Source organism: Mesocricetus auratus, unplaced genomic scaffold (genome assembly GCF_017639785.1).
Source record: "Mesocricetus auratus isolate SY011 unplaced genomic scaffold, BCM_Maur_2.0 Super-Scaffold_100676, whole genome shotgun sequence".
Lineage (NCBI taxonomy): Eukaryota > Metazoa > Chordata > Mammalia > Rodentia > Cricetidae > Mesocricetus > Mesocricetus auratus.
The window spans coordinates 99,367,828-99,393,013 of NW_024429266.1; the positions used below are offsets into that span (position 1 = coordinate 99,367,828).

Sequence of the window (25,186 nt, forward strand, 5' to 3'; positions counted from 1 at the left end):
GTTTAGGGCCAGTATATGAAGGGGACAGGCTGATTTCCTCTACCTTGTCAAGCAGTACATTTTATACTACCAGTTGTCTTTCTTGAAACTGATCATTTGGGAGCCAGTGTCATGGGTCATTTGGAGTTAGGCCCTAAATGTTTTTTATTAACATATCACAACTCACCGTGTCAGGGTCTGGTTAATCAAACGTGGGCATGTTTGCTTTTATTTTTGAGATTGCTTGTCTCTGGTAATTCTAGTTTCTGAATGGCCCATTTCCTGAGCAATCTAGCTCTGGCATGTAGAGTTAATGGAGTTGAAATATAATTTCTACACATGAAGAAAATCTGGGATGGTTAGGCTGAGGAAAACTCCTCATTAAGTAGTTTGACGGAGAAAGTGTCTGAGGATTTCACAGTTTCTTCACGAGGGAACCTTAAAGTGATGACAGGCGACAGTTTCTGCGTGGACGGATGTTAAGGTGTTGAAGTAGAGAGTTTTGCATGTGGGGATGAATGAGCAGCAAAGCAGGGCAAACCCTCAAGTTAAGTGTTGCTGCCTCAGAAGGAGGGATGGTTTGTTCCAGGTCAGCGGTTGTGCCGGTTCTCAAGCACGGGAGGACTTCGTTTTGGTAAGATTAATGTTTACTGTATGTGGATGTGTGTCTGGCCTGCATGTTTGTCTGTGCACCATATGCAGGCGCTGCCTGCAGAGCGAAAAGAATGTGTCAGATCCTCCAGAACTGGTCTTGGGCACTGTTGTCAGTCACCACGTGGGTGCTGGGAACTGAATCAGGGCCGTTGTAAGAGTTCACGTTGGTGCTCCCGCAAAGTGCTGCTAACCACTGAGCCGTCTTGCCAGCCCTTTGCTTTATTTTTGAGACTGTCCCATGGGGCCTTATGCTGCTCTTCATCTTTTGACCTTCCTGCCTCCACTACCAAGTCCTGGGATTACACACCTATGCCACCATGCCTCGTTCTTTTCTTGTGACTTTGGAATACCCTATGAGGTAATTCCCATGTTCACTCTTCTTCCCTCTGGATTCCTCTGCATAATATGGCTGACCTGTCACTCTGGTTTCTCTGTACATTGAGTAATTATATTCTCTTGCTGGGTTCTTATTGTTTTCTAATCGAAAATAGGTAGAACTAACAAGTTTGTTTGTTTTTAAAGCTTTGGGTACAAAGCCAACCAACCAAGTCATTCCAAATTCCTGAATTGTGTCCACATCTGATCTCCCGCAGACCCCAGTCCAGGTGACCTTTTGGGTTAAGGAGAAAACCCATGGAACCCTGTGTCTAGAATTTTCTAAGCACTTGTGTTTGACCACATTTCCAGGAGGAAGTAAGAAAAGCTTACTAAATACATGAATAAAAGAATAACAGCTCTTGAAAGGGCAGGAGAAAATTCTATTTAAAAGCCATTATCTCTGCTGGGCAGTGGTGGCACACGCCTTTAATCTCAGCACACAAGAAGCAGAGGCAAGCAGGTCTCTGAGTTCAAGACCAGCCTGGTCTACAAAGCAAGTTTCAGGACACAGAAAAACCCTGTCTTGGAAAAACAAACAAAGCTATGACCTCAGGCTAGGGTTGTAGCTGACCTTGGAAAGTGCTGGTCTAGCATTCTTGAATGTCTGAATTCCATTTTGTCAACATGATACAAATAATCCTTTTGGGAAGAGGTAGCTGAATGAAATGAGAATATGACCACTCCAAGATGGAGTTGAGAAGATTTTTATTGTAGATATGGGACAGAGTACAGTCAGAGGCATCTAGAAGATTCCAGAGCAGGGAGAGAAAATAGTAAATTGAACATGGTCAACAGACTGAGCAAGGCCATGAAAAGTGTGTGTGTGGGGGGAGTATTAGACCTGAGAAAAACCAATTCTGTGATTGTGTGATTAAAGCAAGCTTTATTTGGAACTGGCCAGCTGGCTGTCTCTGACATTACAGAGAGCAGCCCCTACTAGCCTTTCTTTTTGTGGGGAAGGGTTGGGGTTGAGAGAAAACAGCTGTGGCGATAATGATGCAAGAATTCATCATGTGGAAGGCGTTTGGAAAGACACAGTTTTGAAAGGCAAGAGGGCAGTCACGTCATTGATTCCAGAGTTTAGCAAGGCAAAGGGGTGGCGTCATAAGTAGAGCCTAGGCTGAAAATCATAGTCTGCAGGACACATTAGGCTTAGGGAATAGAAACTTACTCTTATAAGGCGTGGAGACTTAATAACAATGTGTAACAGTGTGGCCCCTTAAAAACCAACGTGGCTCCTAGTTTGGTTTCACAGGAGAGAGAGAGGTGGGGAGGGGAGGGAGGGATGGAGGGAGGAGAGGAGCAGAAGCAAGAGAACCAAGACATCACATGGCTGAAATGCAGGATTATATAGGGATTAAAAGCTCGGGGAAGGGAAAGACCCTGGGCTGGAAAGGTTCAGGAGAAGGAAAGGGGAGGAGAGGAATAGGAAGGAGCCTAAAGAGTGAGCCTAGAGGCCAGTGCATGCATTGGCATGCTGATATGTGGTGACTACAATGTTGGTGGTGGGGTGAGGTCTGGAAACTTCTGTAACTTGGGGTTAGAAAAGCTATTAAGGGCTCAGAACTTAAGTAACTGCTCTGTGAGAGATAGGTGCTGAGAGAAATGCAGACAATAGAGGCTTGGCTTGTGAAGTTGGAGAGGGAAGTGACAACTATCAGGGCAGCCCTTGTGATGCTTTGAATTGAGAATCTGTGGTTTCGGGCCAGTTGGGCTGAAGAGTCAGCTGTGATTAACAAGACACTGTTGGGGAAGTCCTGTGAATTTGTCAATAAAGCACTGTCTGGCCAATAGGGAATCTATATAGGAGGGACTAGGAGTCCAGGAGGACTCTGGGAAGGAGAAACAGAGAGTCAAGATGTAATGCCATGGGGTAGGAAGCCCGGAACTATTCTCCAGTAAGAGACATACTTAGATTAACAGTTATGGGGTAATTACTTAAGTCAGAGCTAGCCAGTAAGAAACAAGCAAGGCCAACAGCTTCATAATTAATATAGCCTCCTGTGTGTTTATTTGGGACTGATGCGGATCAAAAACCAAGCTGGCGGGAAGGCTTCTCTCTCAAGGAAAAAGCTTCCCTTTACAAGACACCAGTACCACTAAAAGGAGACTCACCTTTGCCTTGCTAGACAGGTGATGCTGTTATCTGACATTGACAAATCAGCTACAGTTAAAAGAGATCAACATCATTGAAGTGAAATGTTCTGAGAAGGGTTTCTTCGAGCCAGAGAATAGACTCTGTGGTCCACGGGGGCCAAGGCTGTATGCCAAGCTGTCAGCTAAACTAAGCACTGGTTTTGAAGGTATAAAGGAGGTCATGTAAAGTGACTGCGGCTTGGTACTGTGAAGAAGAAGGGTAGAGAGGTCACTGGTGAAGAGGCAGCCTTATAGTGCAGACCCAAGGATTGAAGGAGAGACGGAGAGGGGCTGAGGCTTGACACTGTGTGGAGTCCTCAAAGAGAGGCCAGAAGGTCATTGGTGAAGGCACAGCCTCAGCTGCAATGGACACCCCAGCATAATGGAGATGCCTCAACTGGGACATGATCACCAAGGACAGCAGCAGATAAGGAGTGAAGCCGGCCTAGGCTAGCTAGACCAGCTGAGTGTGCTGTGGATGGCAGAGCTGGGAAGTGAAGCGACCTAAGTCCTTCGGAACCCAGAAGATCCTAAGTGAGTCCAAGACACTTGGAGTTACTGACACTGTTTCCCATGGTTTTGCTTTGATTGTTATAACTGTGCCCTGGTACTTCACGTTTGAAACAGAAGTACAGAGCATATTTTGTATTGATAGGAGTTTATAGTTAAGAGTTGAGATGATTATTTATTTTAAAAGGATTCATTTATTATTTTTACTTTATGTGTATAAGAGTTTGCCTTGTACACATCTAGTGTACCAAATGTATTCTGTACCATGGAGCCCAAAAGATGCCATCTGAGCCTCTGGAACTGTTCTTAACCACGGAGCAATCTCTCTGTCCCCAACTTAATTCTTTTAAAAAGGTTTTCAAATGCCGGGTGTTGGTGCCTCATGACTTTAGTCCCAGCACTTGGGAGGCAGAGGCAGGCAAGCTCAAGGTCAGCCTGGTCTACAGAGTGAGTTCCAGGACAACCTCCAAAGTCATTCAGAGAAACCCTGTCTTGAAAAACAACAACAACAACAAAACGTTTCCACAGCTGGGTTTGGGGACACCGGCCTTTAATCCTGCCAGGGACCTCTGCCATCATCCAGCCCTAGCGCCAGCACCTCCTCCTCATAGAGACTCCAGGCCACACTGCAGAAATACAGCCTCTTAAGATGGGAAGCCAGTTCCAAGAAACAGGCTCTCGGCTTATCCATCAGTTAAAGATCAAGCCTAGTGATCTTACACTTGGATGTAAGGCTTGAGCAATAGAGGGTAGATTGTGAAAGACAGAATTGGAACCTGCAGTTAGGTTACCAGGCGACACAGGATGGCCTGCCCCTCCCACTGACCTTTGCCCTGCCAGCTTCCTCACAGCTGCAGCCATCACCCCCACTCCCTCCCCTCCTCACTTCCCTCCTATGGCCCTACTTAAACCTCTTTTGAAAAAATAAAGATCGTCAGCTCGATCGGCCTGGCTGTCCGTTCCTTGTGCCCCTTGTCCCCATTTTCTCCTAGATGTCCCTGGTCTTATGTTGACTAGCCCCACCGACGGGTCATAATCCCAGCACTTGGGAGGCAAAGGTAGGCAGATCTCTGTGAATTTGAGACCAGCCTGGTCTACAGACCAAGTTCCAGAACAGCCAGGGCTACACAGAAAAACTCTGTTGGGGTTGGCGAGATGGGCTCGATGGTTAAGAGCACTGGCTGCTCTTCCAGACAACCAGGGTTCAATTCCCAGCACCCACATGTCAGCTCACAACTGTCCCTAACTCCAGTTCCGGGGTACCAATGGCAAACACCAATCTACATAAAATAAAAATGAATAAAATTCCTTTACATTTTTATTTTATGCATATGGGTGTTTTTTCCTAGGTGTATATTTCTGTATCATTGGCATCCAGTGCCTTAGAGGCCAAAAGAGAGCCTCAACCCCTTGGGACAGGAGTTACAGATGGTTGTGAATAGTCATGCAAGGATTGGGAATCAAACCCTGGTCCTGGGTAAGAGCAACCAGTGTTCTTAAATTTCTGTTCCTAAGATTCAAGACTTTTAAAGCAGTAGGTTTCTTCAGGATTTAGGGGACTTTTTAAAGTAGATTATATTTTACATTATGAAATAATCATGATACTTAGGGGACAGGTTATAGTTTTAAGATTTATTTTTATTACTTTTAAAATTTATTTATTTACTAATGACTTTATTTAATTGGGGATTTTTGTTTTGTTTTGTTTTGGTTTTTTTGGTTTTTAGAGACAGTTTTCTCTGTATTGTTTTGGAGGCTGTCCTGGAACTCGCTCTGTAGACCAGGCTGGCCTTCAGCTCTCAGAGCTTCACCTGCCTCTGCCTCCCGAGTGCTGGAACAAAGGTGTACACCACCAATGTCTGTCTTTTGGTTGGTTTTTCAAGACAGGGTTTCTCTGTGTAGCCCTGGATGTCCTGGAACTCACTCTGTAGACCAGGCTGACCCTGAACTCAGAGATCTGCCTGCCTTTGCTTCTCGAGTGCTGGGATTAAAGGTGTGCACCACCATGTCTTGCTAAGGTTGTGGCTTTTAAAGTGATGAATTTATGTGTCAAATTGATCAGGGATATATTATTAGGGCTGGTTTTAGTGTTAATTTAACACAAATTAGAATCCCTGAGTAGAGACGCTCAACTGACAAACTGTCCTGATTGCCTTAACTGACACAGGAAGACCCAGTCTGGCCAAGGACTGCACTTTCTGGTAGAAGTCTAGAAAAAAAAAGTGTGGCAAAGGGAAGCTTACACCCAGCTCACTCAGCCTTTTCTTTAGCTATTGAGCTGGTTTATGTTGTTGCGCTGACTTTTTCATTGACATCAGAACTGTGGTTTCATTATGGACCAAGGACCAGCAGTGCACATAGTAAGAACTATTGAGGCACCCAGCCTTGTGGACTGAGTTGTCAGCCTTTCCAGTAAGAGACGTCTACTGTGACACCACTGTGAAAATTAAGACACTCATACTCAAGGACAGAGTAACTACTGGAATCAGCCTCTCAGGCATGATTCACCTACTGTAGCCATTTCAGCCGAAGTTGCTTAATAACTTCTTATAACACTCATATGTATGAACGTACACACACACACTCACACACACACACTGTCTTTCTATTGGTTCTGTTCTTTAGAACCCTGACTGATGCAGTGGCACATGGCTTAGCAATGGGGAGGTAGAGGCAGGCAGGTGAATCAGAAGTTCAAGGCAACCCTTGCCTATAGTTTAAAGCCAATCCGAGATTCATGAAATCCTACCAAAAATAAAAAGAAAGAAAGAAATAGAAGAAAAAGAAAGGCACCCTTATATCAGGTAGCCTGTAATCCCAACACTCACGAGACTGAGACTAGAGACTTGCCATGGGTTTAAGAACAGACTGGGCTACATGGTGAGGTGTAGATCAGTTGGTGGGTGCTTGCTTAGCATGAGAGAAAAGAATTTGATCCCTAACTGATACTGGGCATTGTGATACACAACTGTTATTCTAGCACTTGGGAGGTGGCTGTAGGAGTATCAGAAGGTGAAGTCTATCCAGTACATAGACAAGTCCAGCTTGGGTAAGGTAAGGCAGTATACACACCTCCCCAACACACACACACACACACACACACACACACACACACACACACACACACACACACACACACACACACAGTTCAACTGTAGGGCAAAAGAGGCAGGGAAAGAACACCTTTACCCTGACTTGTCCTGGATACCAGGTCCAAGGAACAACACCCTGAGCTTGACTTGACCCCAAGCCCAAGGAGAGGACAAAGGAACAACACCCTGCTCCCGGCTTGACCCCAAGTTCCGAAACTTGGAACCCACCTCCCCCACTCAATGTTAATGACCAAATAGTGTTTCCTATCCTTCCATACTTTCTCGCCAAGCTCATTGCACATGCTCCAAAAAACCCTGTAAAAGCCTTCCCTTTCATCAAGCCCTCTGCTGTCTCTCTTCCTGGTCAGAGGCAGCCACCACTCTGTTTTTCTCCCCCATAAATCTCTTGTGTGAGTTTTGTTGCGTGGTGTGGCTTTGTGGTACTCGTAGGCTCTGGACTGCCAAGATGCCCTTGCCCTAGGAAAACCGTCTCCGCCTACAACCATACCCACACCTGACCAGGTATGGGAACAGGCAGTGCTGTGGAGGCTGGGCCTGGAATTTCATTTCAATAGCACTCAGGCAGTTAAGAAACAGTTTTTCCCCCTTCTTTCTTTAATTAAATTAATTAATTGCAACGATCAATGGTGGCGCACACCTTTAACCCCAGCACTTGGGAGGTAGAGACAGGAAGATCTCTGTGAGTTTGAGGCCAGCCCTGTTTACTGAGTGACTTCCAGGACAGCCTCCAAAGCTACAGATAAGCCTTGTCTAAATAAAAAAGTAAATAATTGCTTAATCAATTAATTATTGATTTTTTTTGAGACAGGGTTTCTCTGTTTAACAGCCCTCCCTGGCTCAGCCGATCTGTGTCCCCGGGAGCTAAGGAACAAGAGTGGCACTGGTGACTTTGAGTGGGAGTCATCCTGACAGTGGCAACAGCTGTGATGGTTCCGAAAGTCTTCTCCTCCCTCCCAGCTGAGGTGTCCTGCCACATGGACAGTGGGGATGCAAAGTCTTCAGCCAGTCAGAGCATACAGGCTGTACAAGGCAGATGAAAGTGAGAACCAGGGCCGGAAGTTTTGTAATTTGTGGGTTCTGCTCTAGGTGTCTGGTTCCTTGCTGCCTGTGTGTCAGTTTGTGTAGGGTAAAAGGTTCAAACTCACTCTGGGTTTGAAAACCCATCAAAACCCACCAATCCCTGAGTTCAAAATTTCACCAATCTCTGGGTTTGCCCCAAGTTCCAGACTTGAAATCCCACCAATCCTAACCCTGGAAAACTCTGCCTGCAAGAAACCCTTTGTAAGACTGACTCCTGGGGCTGGAGAGATGGCTCAGTGGTTAAGAGTGCTGCCTGCTCTTCCAGAGGTCCTGAGTTCAATTCCCAGCAACCACATGGTGGCTCACAACCATCTGTAATGAGATCTGGTGCCTACTTCTGGCCTGTGTTCACAATAAATACATTAAAAAATGTCTCCTCAGCCTGGTGTTGGTGGCACATGCCTTTAATCCCAGCACTCAGGAGGCAGAGGCAGGCGGATCTCTGTGAGTTTGAGACCAGCCTGGACTACCAAGCGAGTTCCAGGACAGCCTCCAAAGCCACAGAGAAACCCTGTCTCGAAAAAAAAAAAAAAAGTCTCCTGCTCAGTTTCTTTGCTTCTTCATTCTCCAGCAGAGGCAGGCATTCTCTTGTGTCTCTTCCAACAAATCTCATGTGAGGTTTGTTGTGTGACGTGACTTTTTGGCATTCTTGACTATCAACTGCCAGAATACCTTTCCTCTCCAGACCAACGACGCTTCCACTGGGGAAGTTCCCCTCAGAGGTGTTACATTCACAGTCTGTGACTCCCTCAGATTGTGGGCTGAGCAGGAAGAACATGCAGATCCTCAAATGACTGTGTGGGGCTTTCAGAGATGTAGAATGGCTGGAGTTGGCTGCGGACAGTGTGCAGACAGCCCTTATTGCCCTGGGGTGTGTAGCTTCATGGCCTTGTCTGGCCTACAGCTCTGGATATCTGTTTTGTAGCAGTTTCCTCCTAGGTCGAAAAATTCTGTCCTGAAGGGTAGCAATTTAAATCAGGAGAGGAAGAACTCAAATAACTTCAGAAAGCCCATGGAACTGATTAGATCCACTTGGTCACTGCTTCCCAAGAGTAAACAATAAACCTGCCAAGAGTCACTCTCAGACAAGCCAAAATGGAGACAGACCAGACCTGCCAGCCACCGGGAAGAAACAGCAACTGGTATAGCTTCCTGGAAGAGGTTTAGACCAACAGAGGCACTTAGAAAGAATGGATATTGCCCAACCTCTTCAGTTGCTTACAGGCTGTACAGCGTGTTCCAGATTCCCAGCTGGGGTGGGCTTTGGTTATGCAGTTGTCTGTGAGTCATTTCTGCTCTGGTCAGTAACCTGTACTTCTGTAAGCAACTGCAATTAAACTCATTGGTTCACCAAGTAGGACTTACGTGGTATCCATTCTTTCTGCACTCCCTGTCTGGGGTTAAGTAGGCATGAGTATTGCATCTCCCCAGGAATTAACACCTCTGTCATATGACACCTTTGTCTCTGTCTCCTGGCATCACAGGGCTGTGCCACCACCACCAGTTTTCATTTCATTTAACGATTCATGGGTACATGAAATGTGATTCAAATGGGAAGTTAATTCTGTCAATGTACATTTTCAAAATTATTCTTTGATTAAGATGAAAACTTTGCTGTTTGTTGATTTTTGGTTACTGGCCTCAGGGGCAGGTTCTGGATCACATCCATATTTTGCATGTTCTATCTTTGTTTCTAATGGAAAACAATCCTTTCCATTGCAGCATAATGCTTATTAATTTTGCATGCTAAGATGATAACAAGTGGCTTTTATTTGTATGCATGTCACTCATAATGGAGTATTTTTGTGAATTTTTATTCTCCTTTTCTGCTTTGTGATCTGGTGTAAAGTTGTGACTTTTGTTGTTGTTTACAGTAGTGAGGTAGTTGTTAGATTTTGAAGCACCCATCCTACTTACTTTTTTTTTTTTTTGCTGTGAAGAGACACAAGGACCACAGCTCTTATAAAGGAAAACATTTTTTAATTGGAGCTGGCTTACACTTCAGAGGTTTAGTTCATTATTGGCATGGCAGGAAGCATGGCAGCATGCGGGCAGACATGGTGCTGGAGAGGGAGCTGAGAGTTCTATTTCTTGATCCACAGGAAGCAGGAAGTAACTGTCATACTAGATATGGCTTGAGCATTTGAGGCCTCAAAGCCCACCTGCTAGTGACTCACTTCCTCTAACAAAGCCACACCTACTCCAAGGTCACACATACTCCAAGGTCACATCTCCTATTAGCCCAGGTTAGCTTTGAACTTGCTACATAGCTGAGGTCAGCTTCCAGTTCCAGATCCTAGTGCCTCCAACTCCCACCTCCCCAAACACTGAACTTTAGGTGTGAGCCAGCATGCCTGGCTCCAGGGCTTCTTTTATTTAGAAATTTTAATTAGGTTCTGGAGAAAGGACTCAGCAGTCAAGAGTGCATAGTCCCCTGCAGCGGACCTGACTTCCCCTTCCAGCATCCTTCCAGCTCATAACTTCCTGGAATCACAGTTCTAGAACTTCTAAGATTAATTTATTTCCTGGGCCATGTATGTTTCCTTTATTTCCTAAGTCTTATGATCCTCCGTCCAGAAGAGAATATTTTAATTCAGATGAAGTTGCTACACAACATCGGGGATTGTCTTAAAGTGTCATAGCATAAGGAATTCCCTAAGCAGCCTTCTGACCTCTTTTCCAGTAGGAAGAAGAAAGGGCCGGTAAAGACAGGGAACTCACAGTCCGCTCTGGACAGCCAGGGCCAGTTTTGTTTAAATGCTACTAATTTCCTGTCTAAGACAGGTACGCAGCAGGTGAAAGGTCTGCCGAATAGCTTGCAAAGGTGACGATTTGTTGTTTGTCCATAGACCCCAGCTCTTTGAAGGAGCCTTTCTGTTGTCTTTCTGGGTTCAGAGGGCGGGTACTGCATGCAATTAGCGAATGAGAGACGCTGGAGCTGTGCAAATCATCCAATCCTGTGTCTGTATGAGGAGGAGTCCCGCCTTAAGCAGAGGTGCGGGCCGTTTTTTTTTTTTTTACACATCGCCATTATCCTAACCCAGTGTATGTAGCTCACAGACTCCAGGGACAAAACCTCTGCCGCGCTCTGAACCTGCTCAGGTCCTTGCTACTTTGAGGAGGCCCCGGGACAAGCTGTAAGCTGGAAATGGTAGGTGTCGGGTCGAGTGCCAGAGGCTGGGAGGACGGCATAGTCAGGTCATCAACGTCCTTAGGCCCCGCCTCCCCGAGGCTGCAGAGCCCTTAGTGCTGTCGCTGCGCGGGGCGGGGCTCTACACCGGTCCTTGTCCCGTTCTTCTCTCGGTGCTCCGGAGAGTGGAGGGAGACTACCGACTTCTGTGTGGGTTCTGCACGGAAGGATCCAGGCTCCCGCCCTCTGCATTCTGCTCAGATCGGGTTGTCCTGAAGTTGTTTAACATGTAAAGCAGGGACTCCTGCCCACAGCCCCATGTTCCCCGTATGGGTTTTCATAGATGTTTCAGTCTGTTTCTTTCTGGACTGAAGATTGTGGACTTGGATGAATGTCGTCTGCTTACGGCCTTGTTGCTGACGGCCCTGAGGTGGTACAGACCATAGCACTGCCCGAAAATGAACAGGGTGCAGGTTGATATGGGGAGAGTGCTCGAAAGGGTAAAAATAGAGCAGTTAGGCACCACTCCTGGGCATATGTCCGAAGGCAGGTGAAGTGGTTCGTAGAATACATGAGACGCGAAGGTAGGAAGTGGACTACGGGCAGTGAAGGCGCAGGAAAGAAAAGAGAGGCGGGAGAATCACAAAGACAGAGTATGCCATCACAATACCCACCATCACTCTTTGTACTAATTAAAAAAAGAATTCGTGCAGTTCAGGAGAGGGTCAATCGCACTAGAGGTAACCCATTAACTCATGTGTGGAATGAGCTCAGTAGTTCATTAATGAGGGTTGAGTTGAAATCCTCTTGAAGTTTTCACCTTGCCCCTCCTTTTGAAGAAAAAGCATTTCTGCTCTATTTATTCATTTAATGCTTGTGCTGGCTAATCTTATGTCAGCTGGAGGAACAAACCAGACTTATCTGCAAGGAGGGAACTTAAACTGAGAAAATGCCTCAGATCCAACCTCAAGGCATTTCTTAATTAGTGATCGGTGGAGGAGGGCCCAGCTGGGCTGCTGGTCCTGGGCTCTATAAGAAAGTAGCTGAGCAAGCCATGGAGAACAAGCCAGTGAGCAGCGCCCTCCATGGCCTCTGCATCAGCTCCTGCCTCCGGGACCCTGCCCTGTGTGAGTTCCTGTCCTGACTTTTCACTGATGAGCAGCAGTGTGGACGTGCAAGCCAAATAAACCCTTTCTCCTCCAACTGCTTTCTGGTCATGTGTTTTGTCCAAGCAATAGAAACCCTCAGTAAGACAGTCTGCATATGCATGTAGGCACGAGGCTGCCATGACAGATGTGGAGGTCAGAGGACGACTTGCAGATGTTGGTTCTTCCATCTTGTAAGTCTGAGGGATTGAACCTGGGTCTTCCGGTTTGGCAGGAGGGGCTTTGTGTCCAGTGAGCCTTTTTGTTTGTTACCTCGTCCACCCTCCGGAAGAACAGTCAGTACTCTTGGCTGCTGGGCCGTCTCTCCTGCCCCAACTACAGATGTCTCATCACAACGTCTTTAGGTTGAGAGTCTGTCTTGAAAATTTTATCTTCTGATATATCCTCAATGTAACTTCCTGTTCTTTTTCTGCCCCTGGGTTTTAGAATTGTCAAACAATGGTGACCTAAGATGCCCACAGTGCCAAGTTTTTTTGGAGCGAATATTAGTGGATATTAGGGTAGAGATACAGGGTCTTTCAGGGGTTCAGCAGATGCACTGGAACTGGGAAAAATCTTATACATCCTTGTGACCTTACAGTTCCCTTCTCCCAACAGATTTTTTTTAGGTGGTCCAATAGTTAGACTCCAGTATTGAGAAGACAGGTAGGAATGATTCTGCCTTCTAAGTTCTTTCAGACTAGTTAAGGGAGAAAAACAATCTCAGAGGACAAGAAAATTGACCACATCAAAGGGAATGCCAGACGCTGGCCAGCCCAGTTTATATTGGGCACGTGGGACACAAACAGGAGTGTGCAGCCTTTAGACATTGTAGCATGATGTTGTCATCTGTCCAGTTCATTTTGTAGAACTGCACAATCCCGCAGCAATAAAAACTCCATGTTTTAGATACGTTTTCTATCTTGTGTTATAGTCAGAGCTCTCCTTGGTTGCACATGGTCATATGTGGCCTGGGAGACCCAGGTTGGATGCCTGATAGTGATGGACGTTGAATATTGCAGTGAACAGGATGTGTGGGATCAGGAACTTCTCCCAAAACCCTAGTCAGACTGGGCTTGATGGCACATGCCTGTGATCTCAGCGTGTGGGAGGCAGAGGCAGAACCCTGGGAAGGTCAGCACTAGTCCATCACTATCAGGCATCCAACCTGGGTCTCCCAGGCCACATATTAAAATTATTATTTTTAATGTGCACGAATGTTTTGGCAGTGTGTTTGGCTGATGCCCTTGGAGGCTAGACCATGGCATTGTAGTTCCTAGAACTGGAGGTACAAATGGTTATGAATTGCTATATAGATTCTGGGAATTGAACCTGAGTTTTCTGGAAGAGCAACCAGTGTTCCTAACCACTGAGCCATCATTCCAGTGCTGCCTATTGTTAATAATTTGTAATGAATTAATTAATTGAGACAGGGTTTCTCAACTGTGAGTCGTGACCTCTTTTGGGGGTTGAATGACCCTTTCACAGGAGTCAGCTAAGATCATCAGAAAACACAGGTATTTACATTATGATTCATAATAGTAGCAAAATTACAGATATGAAGTAGCAATGAAAATAATTTTACGGTTGGGGTCATCACAGTGTCAGGAACTGTATTAAAGGGTTGCAGCATTAGGAAGGTTGAGAACCACTGCTCTGTGTAGCTCTAGTTACAATGGATTCCAATTATTACCAATTGTTAGGGTCTAGATTAGGTGTTTTAGGTTGTAGGCCTCTTACTCAAAGATTTAAAATAAAGGCTGACACACGGAATGCAAAAGTAGTAAGGTAACTTTACTCTAAGCAAAACCAGAGAACCATTTCATCACGTTGTCTAGAGGGACAGCAAGCCACCCGAATAAAAAGTACCTAAAAGTTTGGGACTTGGTGGTGGTGGGGGAAGCTGGAGAGATGGCTTAGAGCTTAAGAGCACTGACTGTTCTTCCAGATGTCCTGAGTTCAATTCCCAGCAACCACATGGTGACTCACAACCATCTATAGTGAGCTTTGGTCCCCTTTTCTGGCCTGCTGGCATGCATTCAGGCAGAACACTGTATACATAATAAATAAATCTTTTAAAAAAGTTTGGGACTTCCTTTTGTGCAGTTGAAGAGATGGAGGAGTTTGGTTGCAGATGACTGTGGTGAGGCTAGTTCCCGGTTTTGGTTGACAGGATTAGGTGGGGTGGGCCTTTGTCCACTGTGAATGTCTCTTCTCATGGTGCATCTTATTTTAATCATATGCACACCCAGTTGTCCATAGGAAGAATATGGCAAGTAGGGGATTCCCCCTAAAACTTCACTCAGAGGACACAGTTTGCCTTCCTGCACGTGCACCCAAAATCAGTCTAGGCCTGATTGGACCCGAGGTTCTTGGATATAGTCCAGGGTGTGTTTGAATGGAAATGGCCATTGAGGATTGCTGAAGGGCAAAACTTGTTCCCATCTTTTAAAGCAGGTGCCTGTGTATCTCAATGTAGATAGGAGCCCCAGGCTAGCAGGTTGTTCAGTATGTTGTTTGAGATGTGTAGAGTATGTACAGGCAATGAGCTCAGGCTGTCATATTCATTATTAGAGCAAGTGTGTATACACCGTGAGTCCCAGGTTGCTAAACTATACCCATGCTTGCCTGCCTCAGGATGACCTTGTGATCTTTCTGCCTTTGCCTCCAGAGTGCTAGCATTACAAGTACACACAACCATGAGAAGTCTTTAAAATGATTGGCACCTTTGTTGTCTAGAGGAAATAGCTACTTGTGCTTTGCATTTATTATTTATTTGTTTGTTTTGGGGGAGGTTGAGACAGGGTTTCTCTGTATTGTTTTGGAGGTTGTCCTGGAACTCGCTCTGTAGACCAGGCTGGCCTCGGACTCACAGAGATAGGCCTGCCTCTGCTGGGATTAAAGGCGTGTGCTACCAACACCCGACTTACTCTTTTGAGAGGGTTTTTCTGTGGAGCCAAGGCTCGTCTAGAATTTGATTTCTGGACCAACTTGCCCTAGGTCTTGTGGCAGCTGTCCTGTTTCTGCTTCCTGAGCGCTAGTGTTATAGCAGTTTGCTACCATGCCTAGCTGGTTACTTGTTAAGCAACAATTTCTGTTTGTCTTACAATTTGTCTACTCCCATATATATATAATCTGAGATTCAGTCTTACTGAAATCTTCAAACACGAGATATTTTCTCTCTTTAAGTAATTGTCTAGGTCTGAGGAAATGACTCTGTGGGGAAATTGCTAGCTATGTGATGCAAGCACACCCTCAGGTTACCGAGGGGAGGAAATACACAAAAGTTCCACTTGACTATTATTGTATTTATTCACACATCACATGTCTCACATCAACTGTATTTCTAACCAACCAGCATAAGCAAAATAATCTTCTAGCAAATAAGCAAAAGGATCCTAGGGGCCATATAATATACCATGACCAGATGAGTGTGATGTAGGTACCAGCATTCAGGTTCGGGTTTCACATCTTCTTGTTCCTCTTGATTTGCTTGCACAGCAAAGTGTAGTGGCCAACTGGACACCAGGGCTCCGGCTCATATACGGACAGTCACTGCTCCGTTTTGGTCTGGCATGGGGTCGCTCGGTTGGTTGGTGGAGGAGAGTCTGCTTCGTGGCTCGGACAGCGTCTCACGCTTGGCGCATCTCAGTGCTCTGCTCTGGTATCCTCCTTTGTGGTTTTTATGTTTCCTCTGAGCTTTCCTCTATGCTTATCTATCAGCTGCACACGCATCCACCTATCACTCTGTTGCCTTCCAAGTGCATCTCTCCCTCCAGACTGTTTACAGCTTCGTTTTCACAGTCTGTTTACATGCTCCTTACACCATGCAAGTGTTAGGACTTATGTTCGAATCCCCAGAACTCGTGTAAACACCAGATGTGGTAGTACACACCTGCAATCCCAGTGTGCCCGTGGTGAGATGAGAGGTGGAGACAGGAGAATCCTCTGAAACTGTTGGGCCAGCTAATGTGGCATGCACAGCAGTGATCAACAGAGACCTCCCGTCAAACAAAGTGGAAGGTGAAATCTGAGGTCATTTTCTGACACACAGAGAAAGTGGGCCAGTGAGATGCTAGTGGGCAAAGGTGCTTGGAGACAAGCTTGATGACTTAATGAGTTTGGTTCCTGGGATCCACATGATAGAAGGAGAGAACCGATTTCCCCCACAAAGTCCTCTGACGTGTGTCTGTCCCTGCCCTGTGCACCCCTGCCCACATTCGATAGTTAAATAAGGGCAGAAGAAGGAAAGTAACTGACTGTTCTTAACTGGGGATTCGAAATTTGTCCCCAGTGAAGAGCAATATTAAATCAGCAAAGAAAGTTCATGGAAGACCTTTGTTTCCTCTTGGGACCCCATTCTGGGGATGTCTGTGCTTTCTCACAGGAAGATGAGCCCTTGGTAATGAGACACTGGAGAGTTGGGATTCATATACAAATGTCCGTAGTTTGGAATCCAAGGGAGAAGTGATTATTTTTCTGAAGTCAGAGTTGTTATTCTAAGTTCTCTGCCCTCCTCTTCTTCCTCTTCATTTTCTGTAAAATGTCTGTTTTTATTCATGTGTGCATGTGTGGGTATGTGCACAAGGATGCAGGTGCTGAGAACTGAACTTTGGTCCTGGAAGAGCAGAAAGATCTTAATCATTGGAGTTCTTTCTCCAGCCCAAATACTTTGGTTTTGTTTTGTTTTTAAATGAGGACTGAGGTCGGGCCTGACTTTATCTGAACACATTGAAATAGCAGTCTGCAAGGTCTTTAGCCCTGGCGTGTCAAGGCTTAGGCCTTTACTTTCTAGGAAAGACCAAGGAAAGGAGGCAAAATCAGACCCTAGACTAGAGAGTATTATCCTTTGAGACCAGCCCATCTCAGGCTGCCAGTAAAGCGGGAGCTGTGTGCTGCTGGCTCAGGCAGATCATGGCTCAAAACCCTAGGTTCAGAAGGAGAGGCTTTAAGGAAAGTCTCCTTAGGTCGGTCCCCAAGCCTGGTGTGTTGGGGCACACTTGTAATCTGAGGCAGGAGCTATGTCACAAGGTAAACCTGCATTAGACATTTCTCCAGGCCAGTCTGTTTACCTGTATCACCCTCTGATTCCTTCTACAAAAGTGTGATCTGCTACTAATCAGTTTAACTATTCATATTTTTTAGGCAAAAATTGGTAATGTGGAAAGTGTGTGTCTGACCTGGTCTTAGGTTTGAAAAAGAGACATCATCTTAAGAGGCAGGGCCTTTGGTTGTACTAGGCTGTTTCTTGGGAATAGAAATAGAAATAGGGTGAGAGTTTATAAGAATTATAAGACTTAAGTAGTATTCAGCATCTCCAACTGTTTAATGTCAAATATGGTGAGGTGACCAGTTAGAATATAATTTGTGGGCACTGTGGGCCTGTGATGGTATGACTCAGTTGACAGATTACTTGCCTAGCATGTGTGACGCCCTGGGTTGGATGAGCTGTACCACATAGAATCCCTGGGTGTGATGCTGCTCACCTGTCATGCCAGTCCTCTGGAGGTGGGATTTGGGAAGGTCAGAAGTTCAAGAACTACCTAGCAGGTTTGAGGCTGCTGTGGTGAACACACACCGCCAAGCCTGATGACCCGAGTTAACCCCTGGATACCCACGTGGTGGGAGGCAAGAACCAACTCCAAGTTGTACTGTGACCTCCCCCATGTTTGTGTCACATGCTCCCACTCTGTCCAAATCAACAAATAAATGATGCAACTCCCTCCACTACCTGTGGAGGGTAGTCTGGGAGATACCTTCGAGAAGCTATTGCAGGTAAGAGTTTGGTGCTGTTTGAAGTATATGATAAAATTTATGAGAGTGGCCTGTGTCCTTGATTCAGCCACAGAGAACTTAAAACCCTTAGGATTTCTGGAGCAGTAGGAGTATCTGATAATTTATCCTAAGCTCCTTTCATATAATATCTGAATTCATGCTAATGAGGTCATTCACTGCCATCAGTCTATAATGTCTGGAAAAATAATTGGGGCATAGAAGAACACACGGATGCTTTGGCTTGGCATCTGTAGTAGAGACGTGTGTTGGCACTGAGCCCTCAATCTTTCAGGATTTGGCTAACACTGGGTTGAGTCAGGATTGAATTGTGGTACACCTAGGCAGTATTTGAATGCTGATTGGTGTCCAGCAGACACCAGACATTTTGTTCACAAGTGATGCTAGCTAGCAAAAGGCACCGTGAGTTAGGACTTTCAACTGACTCCTTTCCTGTTGCTGTGATAAAAAATACATACCCTGAAAATGCAGCTTAAAGGGGAAAGGCTTTTTGTTTTTAAGAAAGCCATCATAAATGTAGAGCAGAAGTCCACTCTGTCACATGAATATGGAAAGACGTATACTAGAGTTCATATGCCACAGTTCCCTTGGGATCGAACCTGTAGCTTCACACATGATGCAAGTGCTTCACTGAGATACATCCCCAGGCCCAAAGAGTTTTCCTTTGTTTGACTAGATAAAGGTTTGTTTTGATTTCCCAACAGTCAGCTTTGGGAAATAATTTTATGAATGTAAGAGATGACTTTAGGAACTGTGAGCTCTTGCTAACAATATTCTCATTATTTCCTGGGTCCTTTGACATTTCCAGTAAGAGCTGGAATGTTTTCCTATTTACATAGAGAATGCTCATTCATAAGTCTTTTTTAGTATTTAATACAGGGTTGACAGTTGAGCTAAAGCATTCCCAGAGCACGCCCTTGTTTTCCTTCATTCAGAATTGCCTCAAAAAATATTAAGCATTCTCTTTCTGAGCAGATTTTTAGGGATTCATCATCTGGAGTGTATTTTGTCATCAGGTAGGCTCCTTCTGATAGGTATGTCAAAAACTTGAAAATATCTAGAGAGAAAACATCAGCTGAAGTATATTGTCAGCCTGAGCTGGAGTAGCAGGCTGCTCTGCCCAGGCCCATCCGGTCCATTCCAGTAGCAGGTACCAGATCCTGCGAAAGGCTTGAATTGGTTCTCGGGGATGTCTAAGAAGGCTGATGAGATGGTTCAGTGGGTGAAGCACCAGCCTCCAAGTGGGCTGACTCACACCGTGGAAAGAGAACCAGTTTCCGGACCTTTATATAAACACCTTAGCATATGTGCCCCAACCCCCAGAGTAAACCAATAGAGAAACAGGGTCTTTTGTTTGTTTGTTTCTCTGTGCAGCCCTGGCTGTCCTGAAACTTGTTCTGTAGCTCAGACTATAGAAATCCACCTGTCTCTGCCTCCAAGTGCTGGGATTAAAGGTGTATGCCACCACCACCCAGCACACATAAGTATTTTTAAAAAAAGAATCAACACAGCAGGCTCCGTTTACCTCCATTATCAGGTTATCTAGCAATATAGTGGGCGATCCAATTTGTCCATGTCTGTCACATCTAATGTGAGAATTTCTGTGTGGAGATTGCCAACATCATGGGACTTAGGATCTGACTTTCGATCAGCAATGTTGTGACTTACCCTTCTCTTGGAAATATGTGGCATGTTTTAGGATTCTGTGACCTTTGAGGACGTGACTGTAAAGTTCAGTGTGGAAGAGTGGACACTGCTGAGTCCTTCTCAGAAGGAGCTCTACAGAGATGTGATGCAGGAGACCTTCAGGAACCTGGCTTCCATAGGTAAGAGCGGGGTCACCCTATGATGTAATCACGCATGTCCTGCTCATCAGTGAACACCCATCTGATGTGGGATATACAAGGAAATTTTGTGTTATATCATGAAATTATCTAGAATTTCACACTTTTGTATAACACCAAAGTAAGTCCGTTATTTTTCTGGGCTTTCATTTAGGAATGGAACCAGAAGACCAGAACTTTGAAAATGACTACAGAAGCTCCCAGAGAAATCCAAAGTGAGTTGTCCTCAAAAAATAAATCAATAGCCTTCTTTGAATGAGAGGGTATTTTAAAAACAAACCAAATTATATAGATAGTCCAAAGCCCAATTAATAGAACTTCAGAAAATGTCTCATTGGTTGGCTAGCTGTATTTAGAAAATCCCTAAGTTGAGCATATTCTTGTAGTTTAGATGTCCATATTGTCAAAATGTTGCTTTAAGGGATAACTGTTACTATTCTCTTTTTAAAGGTTTATTTTAATATATATGTATGTATATATCATATGTATGTATGTATGTATATATGGATATGTTCACATGACTGCAGGTGTCCACAGAGGCCAGAAGTGTCCGATCTCCCTGGATCTAGAGCTACAGGTGGTTGTGAGCAGTCTGACATGGATACTATGAGCTGAACTCAGTTTCTATGGAAGAGCAATATATGTTTTCTACTCCTGAGCTTTGATTATGACCCCCAGCTTGGCCTTAGCCTCCTGGTCCTCCAGCCTTAACTCCCAAGTATTGGGGTCATAGGCTTGCCCTGCCACTGAGGCACAGATTGATATTGTGTCTTGAAAGACCTATGCGCCTTAAAAAAAAAGACAAAAATCAATACAAAAGGAAAAAGCAAAGCTCTCTAGGAATACCACTGTTGATAATAACAACTTGAAGCCATACTGTACAATTTCATCTATTTATGCTTAAAGCTTCTTAGTGTATAAATGTGATATTTTATTGGAAAATAATAATAAAACCTTATTTTTTTCAGAAGTCAAAAGGGACAAGGTCTGTGCGAACATAATGAAGATGGTCAATGTGTAGAAAACAGCTGGATTTTAGATCTTGCTGTATATAAAGATACAGTCCTCAATGGCCATTCATCCTTAAATGTGCCTTTCACAGTTCAAAATGGGCACACACCGTGTGGATATCAGAAGTGTACAAGGCATCCATATGAATGTAAGGAGTGTAGAAACAACTCTAGCTTTCCCCAGTGCCTTCTGATGCATGCCAGATCTCAAACTGAAGAAAAGCCTTATGAAAGTGAGAAATGCGGAAAAACTTTTAGTGTTAATTCCTTCCAGATCCATGAAAGAATCCATGCTTCAAAGAAAGCAGCTGTGTGCAAACAGTATAGGAAAGAATCCAGGAACGATGCGGATATCAAAAGACAAATGATAGCACACAAGGATGATGGCCCATGTAAGCGTAAGAAATGTACTGAGGACATTCCTTATTCAACTTCACTTTTTATGCATTCAAGTTCTCATATTGGAGAGCGGCTGTACGTATGTAAACAATGTGGTAAGGACTTCCCCAACCCTGCTTGTCTTAAATGCCGTGAGAAGATGCACTATGAAGAGAGACCATATGCTTGTAAGTACTGTGAGAAAACATTTACTCGTTCTGGTTCCTTGAGGTGTCACGAAAGGATTCATACTGGAGAGAAACCATACGCGTGTAAACAATGTCGGAAAGCCTTCACTACACACACTTCCCTCCGATGCCATGAGAAGATTCACACTGGAGAAAAACCTTATGAATGCAAGCAATGTGGAAAGTCTTTCATGTTGTACAGATATTTGCAAAGACATGAACGAATTCACAGTGGACAGAAACCCTATGAATGTAAGCAATGTGGTAAAGCCTTTTATGTTCACAGCATTCTTCGATATCATGAAAGGATCCACAGTGGAGAGAAACCCTATGATTGTAAGCATTGTGGGAAAGCCTTCACTCATTCCAATTACTTGAGATGCCATGAAAGGATTCACAGTGAAGAAAAGCCCTATGTCTGTAAACAATGTGGAAAGGCCTTCACTACACACAATTCCCTTCATCACCATGAGAGGACTCACATTGGAGAGAAACCCTATGTATGTAAGCAGTGTGGAAAAGCCTTCAGAACACAGAATTCCCTTTATCATCATGAAAGGACCCACACTGGAGAGAAACCCTATGAATGCAAACAGTGTGGGAAAGCCTTCACCTTGTGCAGGTCCTTACAAAGACACGAACGAATTCATAGTGGGGAGAAATCCTATGGATGTAAGCACTGTGGTAAACTCTTTTCATGTTTGAGTGAGGTTCAAAGGCATGAACAGACTCACACTGGAATAAAGTCTTACATATGTAAACAATGTGGGAAAGCCTTCTCTAAAAATAGTTACCTTCAATACCATGAAAAAATTCACAGAGGAGAGAAACCCTGTGTATGTAAGCAGTGTGGAAAAGTGTTCACTTTTTATAGTTCTCTTCAGCGCCATGAAAGAACTCACAATGGAGAGAAACCTTATGTATGTAAGCCATGTGGGAAAGCATTTACTTTTTCTAGTTCCCTTCAACGTCACCAAAGGATTCACAGTGGAGAGAAACCATATGTATGTAGGCACTGTGGGAAAGCCTTCCCTGCTTTGAATCAGGTTCAGAGACATGAGCAAACACACAGTACAGTTAAACCCTTTGCATGTAATCAGTGTGGTAAAGCCTTTACTCTCCATAGTTCCCTTCGGGACCATGAGAGGGTCCATAGTGGAGAGAAACCGTATGTATGCAAGCAATGTGGTAAAGCCTTCACCTATCACAGTTCCCTTTGGTACCATGAAAAGATTCACAGTGGAGAGAAACCTTATAGATGTAAGCAATGTGAGAAAGCATTCTTTCAGTGCAGTTCCTTGCAAAGACATGAACGAATTCACTCTGGAGTGAAGCCCTAACCCTGACCTAAGTTATGGAGGCTTGCTCCAAGCCCAGTAAGGCCCGGTGATATGTGTCCCATTTAGATGCCTTGCAAAGAGGGCAATCTGTAGCACATTTAACAGGTAGCACCTCCTTTTATGAAAGGGGGTCCCGAGAGGCCTCCTTTCATTGTTGTGGAGCTGTGAAGGTGAGCCCCACGTTACAGCAGAGATTCTAGGAGATGCCCTGGCCTGATGAGGAGGCAGGGAGTTGAACCAGTCTAGTGCTGTGGGTGCTGTGGGGCACAGAGATGGAGGAGTGGATTTAGACAAGGCTGATGGAGCGCAGATGATATCAATAACTCCAGACGCTGACAGAGACCTTCAGGGCTTCTGGGCTTTGGCTTTGCTTTTACCTGCTATATTTTCAGTTCTCCATTTTGGAATGGAGATGTTTATTATATATCATTGGATATTGAGCTTTGTAACTTTTTTCTATTATTTTCTAAGGGTTCAGAGTTCTAAGATTGCCTTGAGTCTAAGAAAAAAAAATCCAAAACTTTGGACTTTGACCTATTAAGCAGCATTTAAAGTACTAAGACTGTGGTGATTTTTGAAAATGAAATGGATTATTTTTGCTTTATGAGATGGCCACAAGCCTTTGAGGGCCAGGAATAGACCAGTACGATTAAAAAGAAGCCTCTGGGCATCGGCTTCACAAGAGGGAGACTTGATGATAGCTAATTTTTATTGCCAGTCTGGCTGGATTTATGATCACCTAAAGGAAAAACACTGGTGGCACATCCAGAGAAATCTAACTGATGAGGGAGACCCACTTCGGATTTCATCAATTGTGTCATCTCATGGCTTGGGGCCCGGACTGAATACAAATCGAGAAAGGTGAAAACTTAGAGACCACCAGCATTTGCCTCCTAGCCCACCACCATCCCTTCCTTGCTAAAATGAACCATTTTTCTTAACACTGAGATAAAATAAGCATTTGTGTAAGTTGTTTTTGTCTGGTATCCAAGAAAAGTAATTTCTACACCTTGTGAATACCATCAATATGGGCAAACTGTTCCTAATCATAGTTTTCTTCATCATGAAATGATTTGTTCATGGTCTAAAGAAACCACCTCTATTATGCAAAAACTATACAAGAAGGCCTTCTAGCCTTTGAATTTGTTTGATTAAACTCACGCTGGAGAAAATCATGTGGGCACAAGGCATATCTGTCTTGCTGTGATTTCTTTAAATTATGTATAAACAGCCACACTTGAAGGTATCCTTCAGTGTAGAGTGTGGGACGGTCCCATTCTTACGAGTTCACTCTAGCAAACTTGACAATGGTCAACTAGGAAAACGTGTATTAGTGTAACCTGTGGAGGGACATCTCTATTTATCTCAATTCAGAAATTTGAAAGAATAGGTCTGGTGGGACGGGTCAGTGAGGAAAGGTCTTTGCTGCCAAGCTCAATGACATGGGTTGATTCTTAGGGAGAGAACCAACTCTTGCAAGTTGCCCTCTGACCTCCACACATACAGTGTGGCATGCACATCCCTCCCCTTTCCGCATACCTTTAAAATAGCACGCTATGATTGGGAGCTGTGCACTAGAATACTGTAACAGCAGTCTTCAACCGGTCCACATGTTTGCATACATGCTGGATCAAATTCTTTTGGGAATGGGACGAAGAAAACTTCGTTATAATAAATGGTTTCAAAATCCTGTGGCGTTTCTTCATGCAGTCCACTCCTAGAAACAAACAATATAAAACTGATGCAGAATAATTTGTGTAGAATTTTCCAGAAACTAGAAAACCTGATGGAAATGTTCTGAGGGTTATAAATGTGTCTATTCAGTTGCTGGCTGTTGACTCCCATTTATTCATCGTTTATTTTTAAAAACAATTTAAAAACTTCATATCTGTGCGTGTTTTGCCTGCATGTGTGTCTGTGTACACATGCAGTGCCCTTGGAGGCTAAAAGAAGGCGTGCTGTCTCCTGCAACTGGAGTTACAGATGGTTTCAGGCACCATGTGGGTGCTGGCAATGGAGCTCTGGTCCTCTGTAAAAGCAGCAAATGCCATTGAGCCATCTCTCCAGCCTCTAAAAAATAAAAAAGAATTTTAAGGCTGATGAAGTGGCCTGCTGCCTGGTAACCTGATTTGGGTCCCCGTGACTCACATGGTGAGAGGAGGACAAACCTCCACTGTAATGCCATGACACCAGAATGCATGCATACACACGTGAAATATAGAAATGTAATTTCTTTTTCTAAATTTAAGGACTCCGTCTTTTGTTGCTTTGTTTTGTTTGGGTTTTTTTGAAGCAGGGTTTTTCTCTGTAGCTCTGGCTGACCTGGAATTTACTCTGTAAACTAGCCTGGCCTCTGCCTTGCAAATGTGGCATTCAAGCTGTGTACTACCACTACCTGACTTTGTAACTCAGAAGTAGATCTCTGGACAATGTATTTTTACATACATTCCTGAAAGTATATACTGAAGTAAAATAATTAAGGTTAATTATGGACTTAGTTGGTAGTAT

The 25,186-nt window shown here is 44.4% G+C and overlaps 1 protein-coding gene across 1 annotated transcript; it reads left to right on the top strand.

Moving 5' to 3' along the window:
• The first annotated feature begins 10,871 nt into the window (after positions 1-10,871).
• LOC101828489 (zinc finger protein 709) lies at positions 10,872-24,367 on the top strand. Its single transcript, XM_013121476.3, has 4 exons — positions 10,872-11,001; positions 19,618-19,744; positions 19,917-19,977; positions 20,731-24,367. Exons 1-4 carry the CDS (start codon positions 10,999-11,001, stop codon positions 22,676-22,678), a joined length of 2,139 nt encoding a protein of 712 aa, XP_012976930.1. The 5' UTR covers positions 10,872-10,998; the 3' UTR covers positions 22,679-24,367.
• The last annotated feature ends 819 nt before the right edge of the window (positions 24,368-25,186 follow it).

Bases quoted from the DNA above. Each gene is read 5' to 3' on its own strand.
- LOC101828489 (XM_013121476.3), top strand. The intron at 19,745-19,916 runs GTAAGAGCGGGG...GCTTTCATTTAG, and splicing joins CAGGAACCTGGCTTCCATAG to GAATGGAACCAGAAGACCAG. The intron at 19,978-20,730 runs GTGAGTTGTCCT...TATTTTTTTCAG, and splicing joins AGCTCCCAGAGAAATCCAAA to AAGTCAAAAGGGACAAGGTC.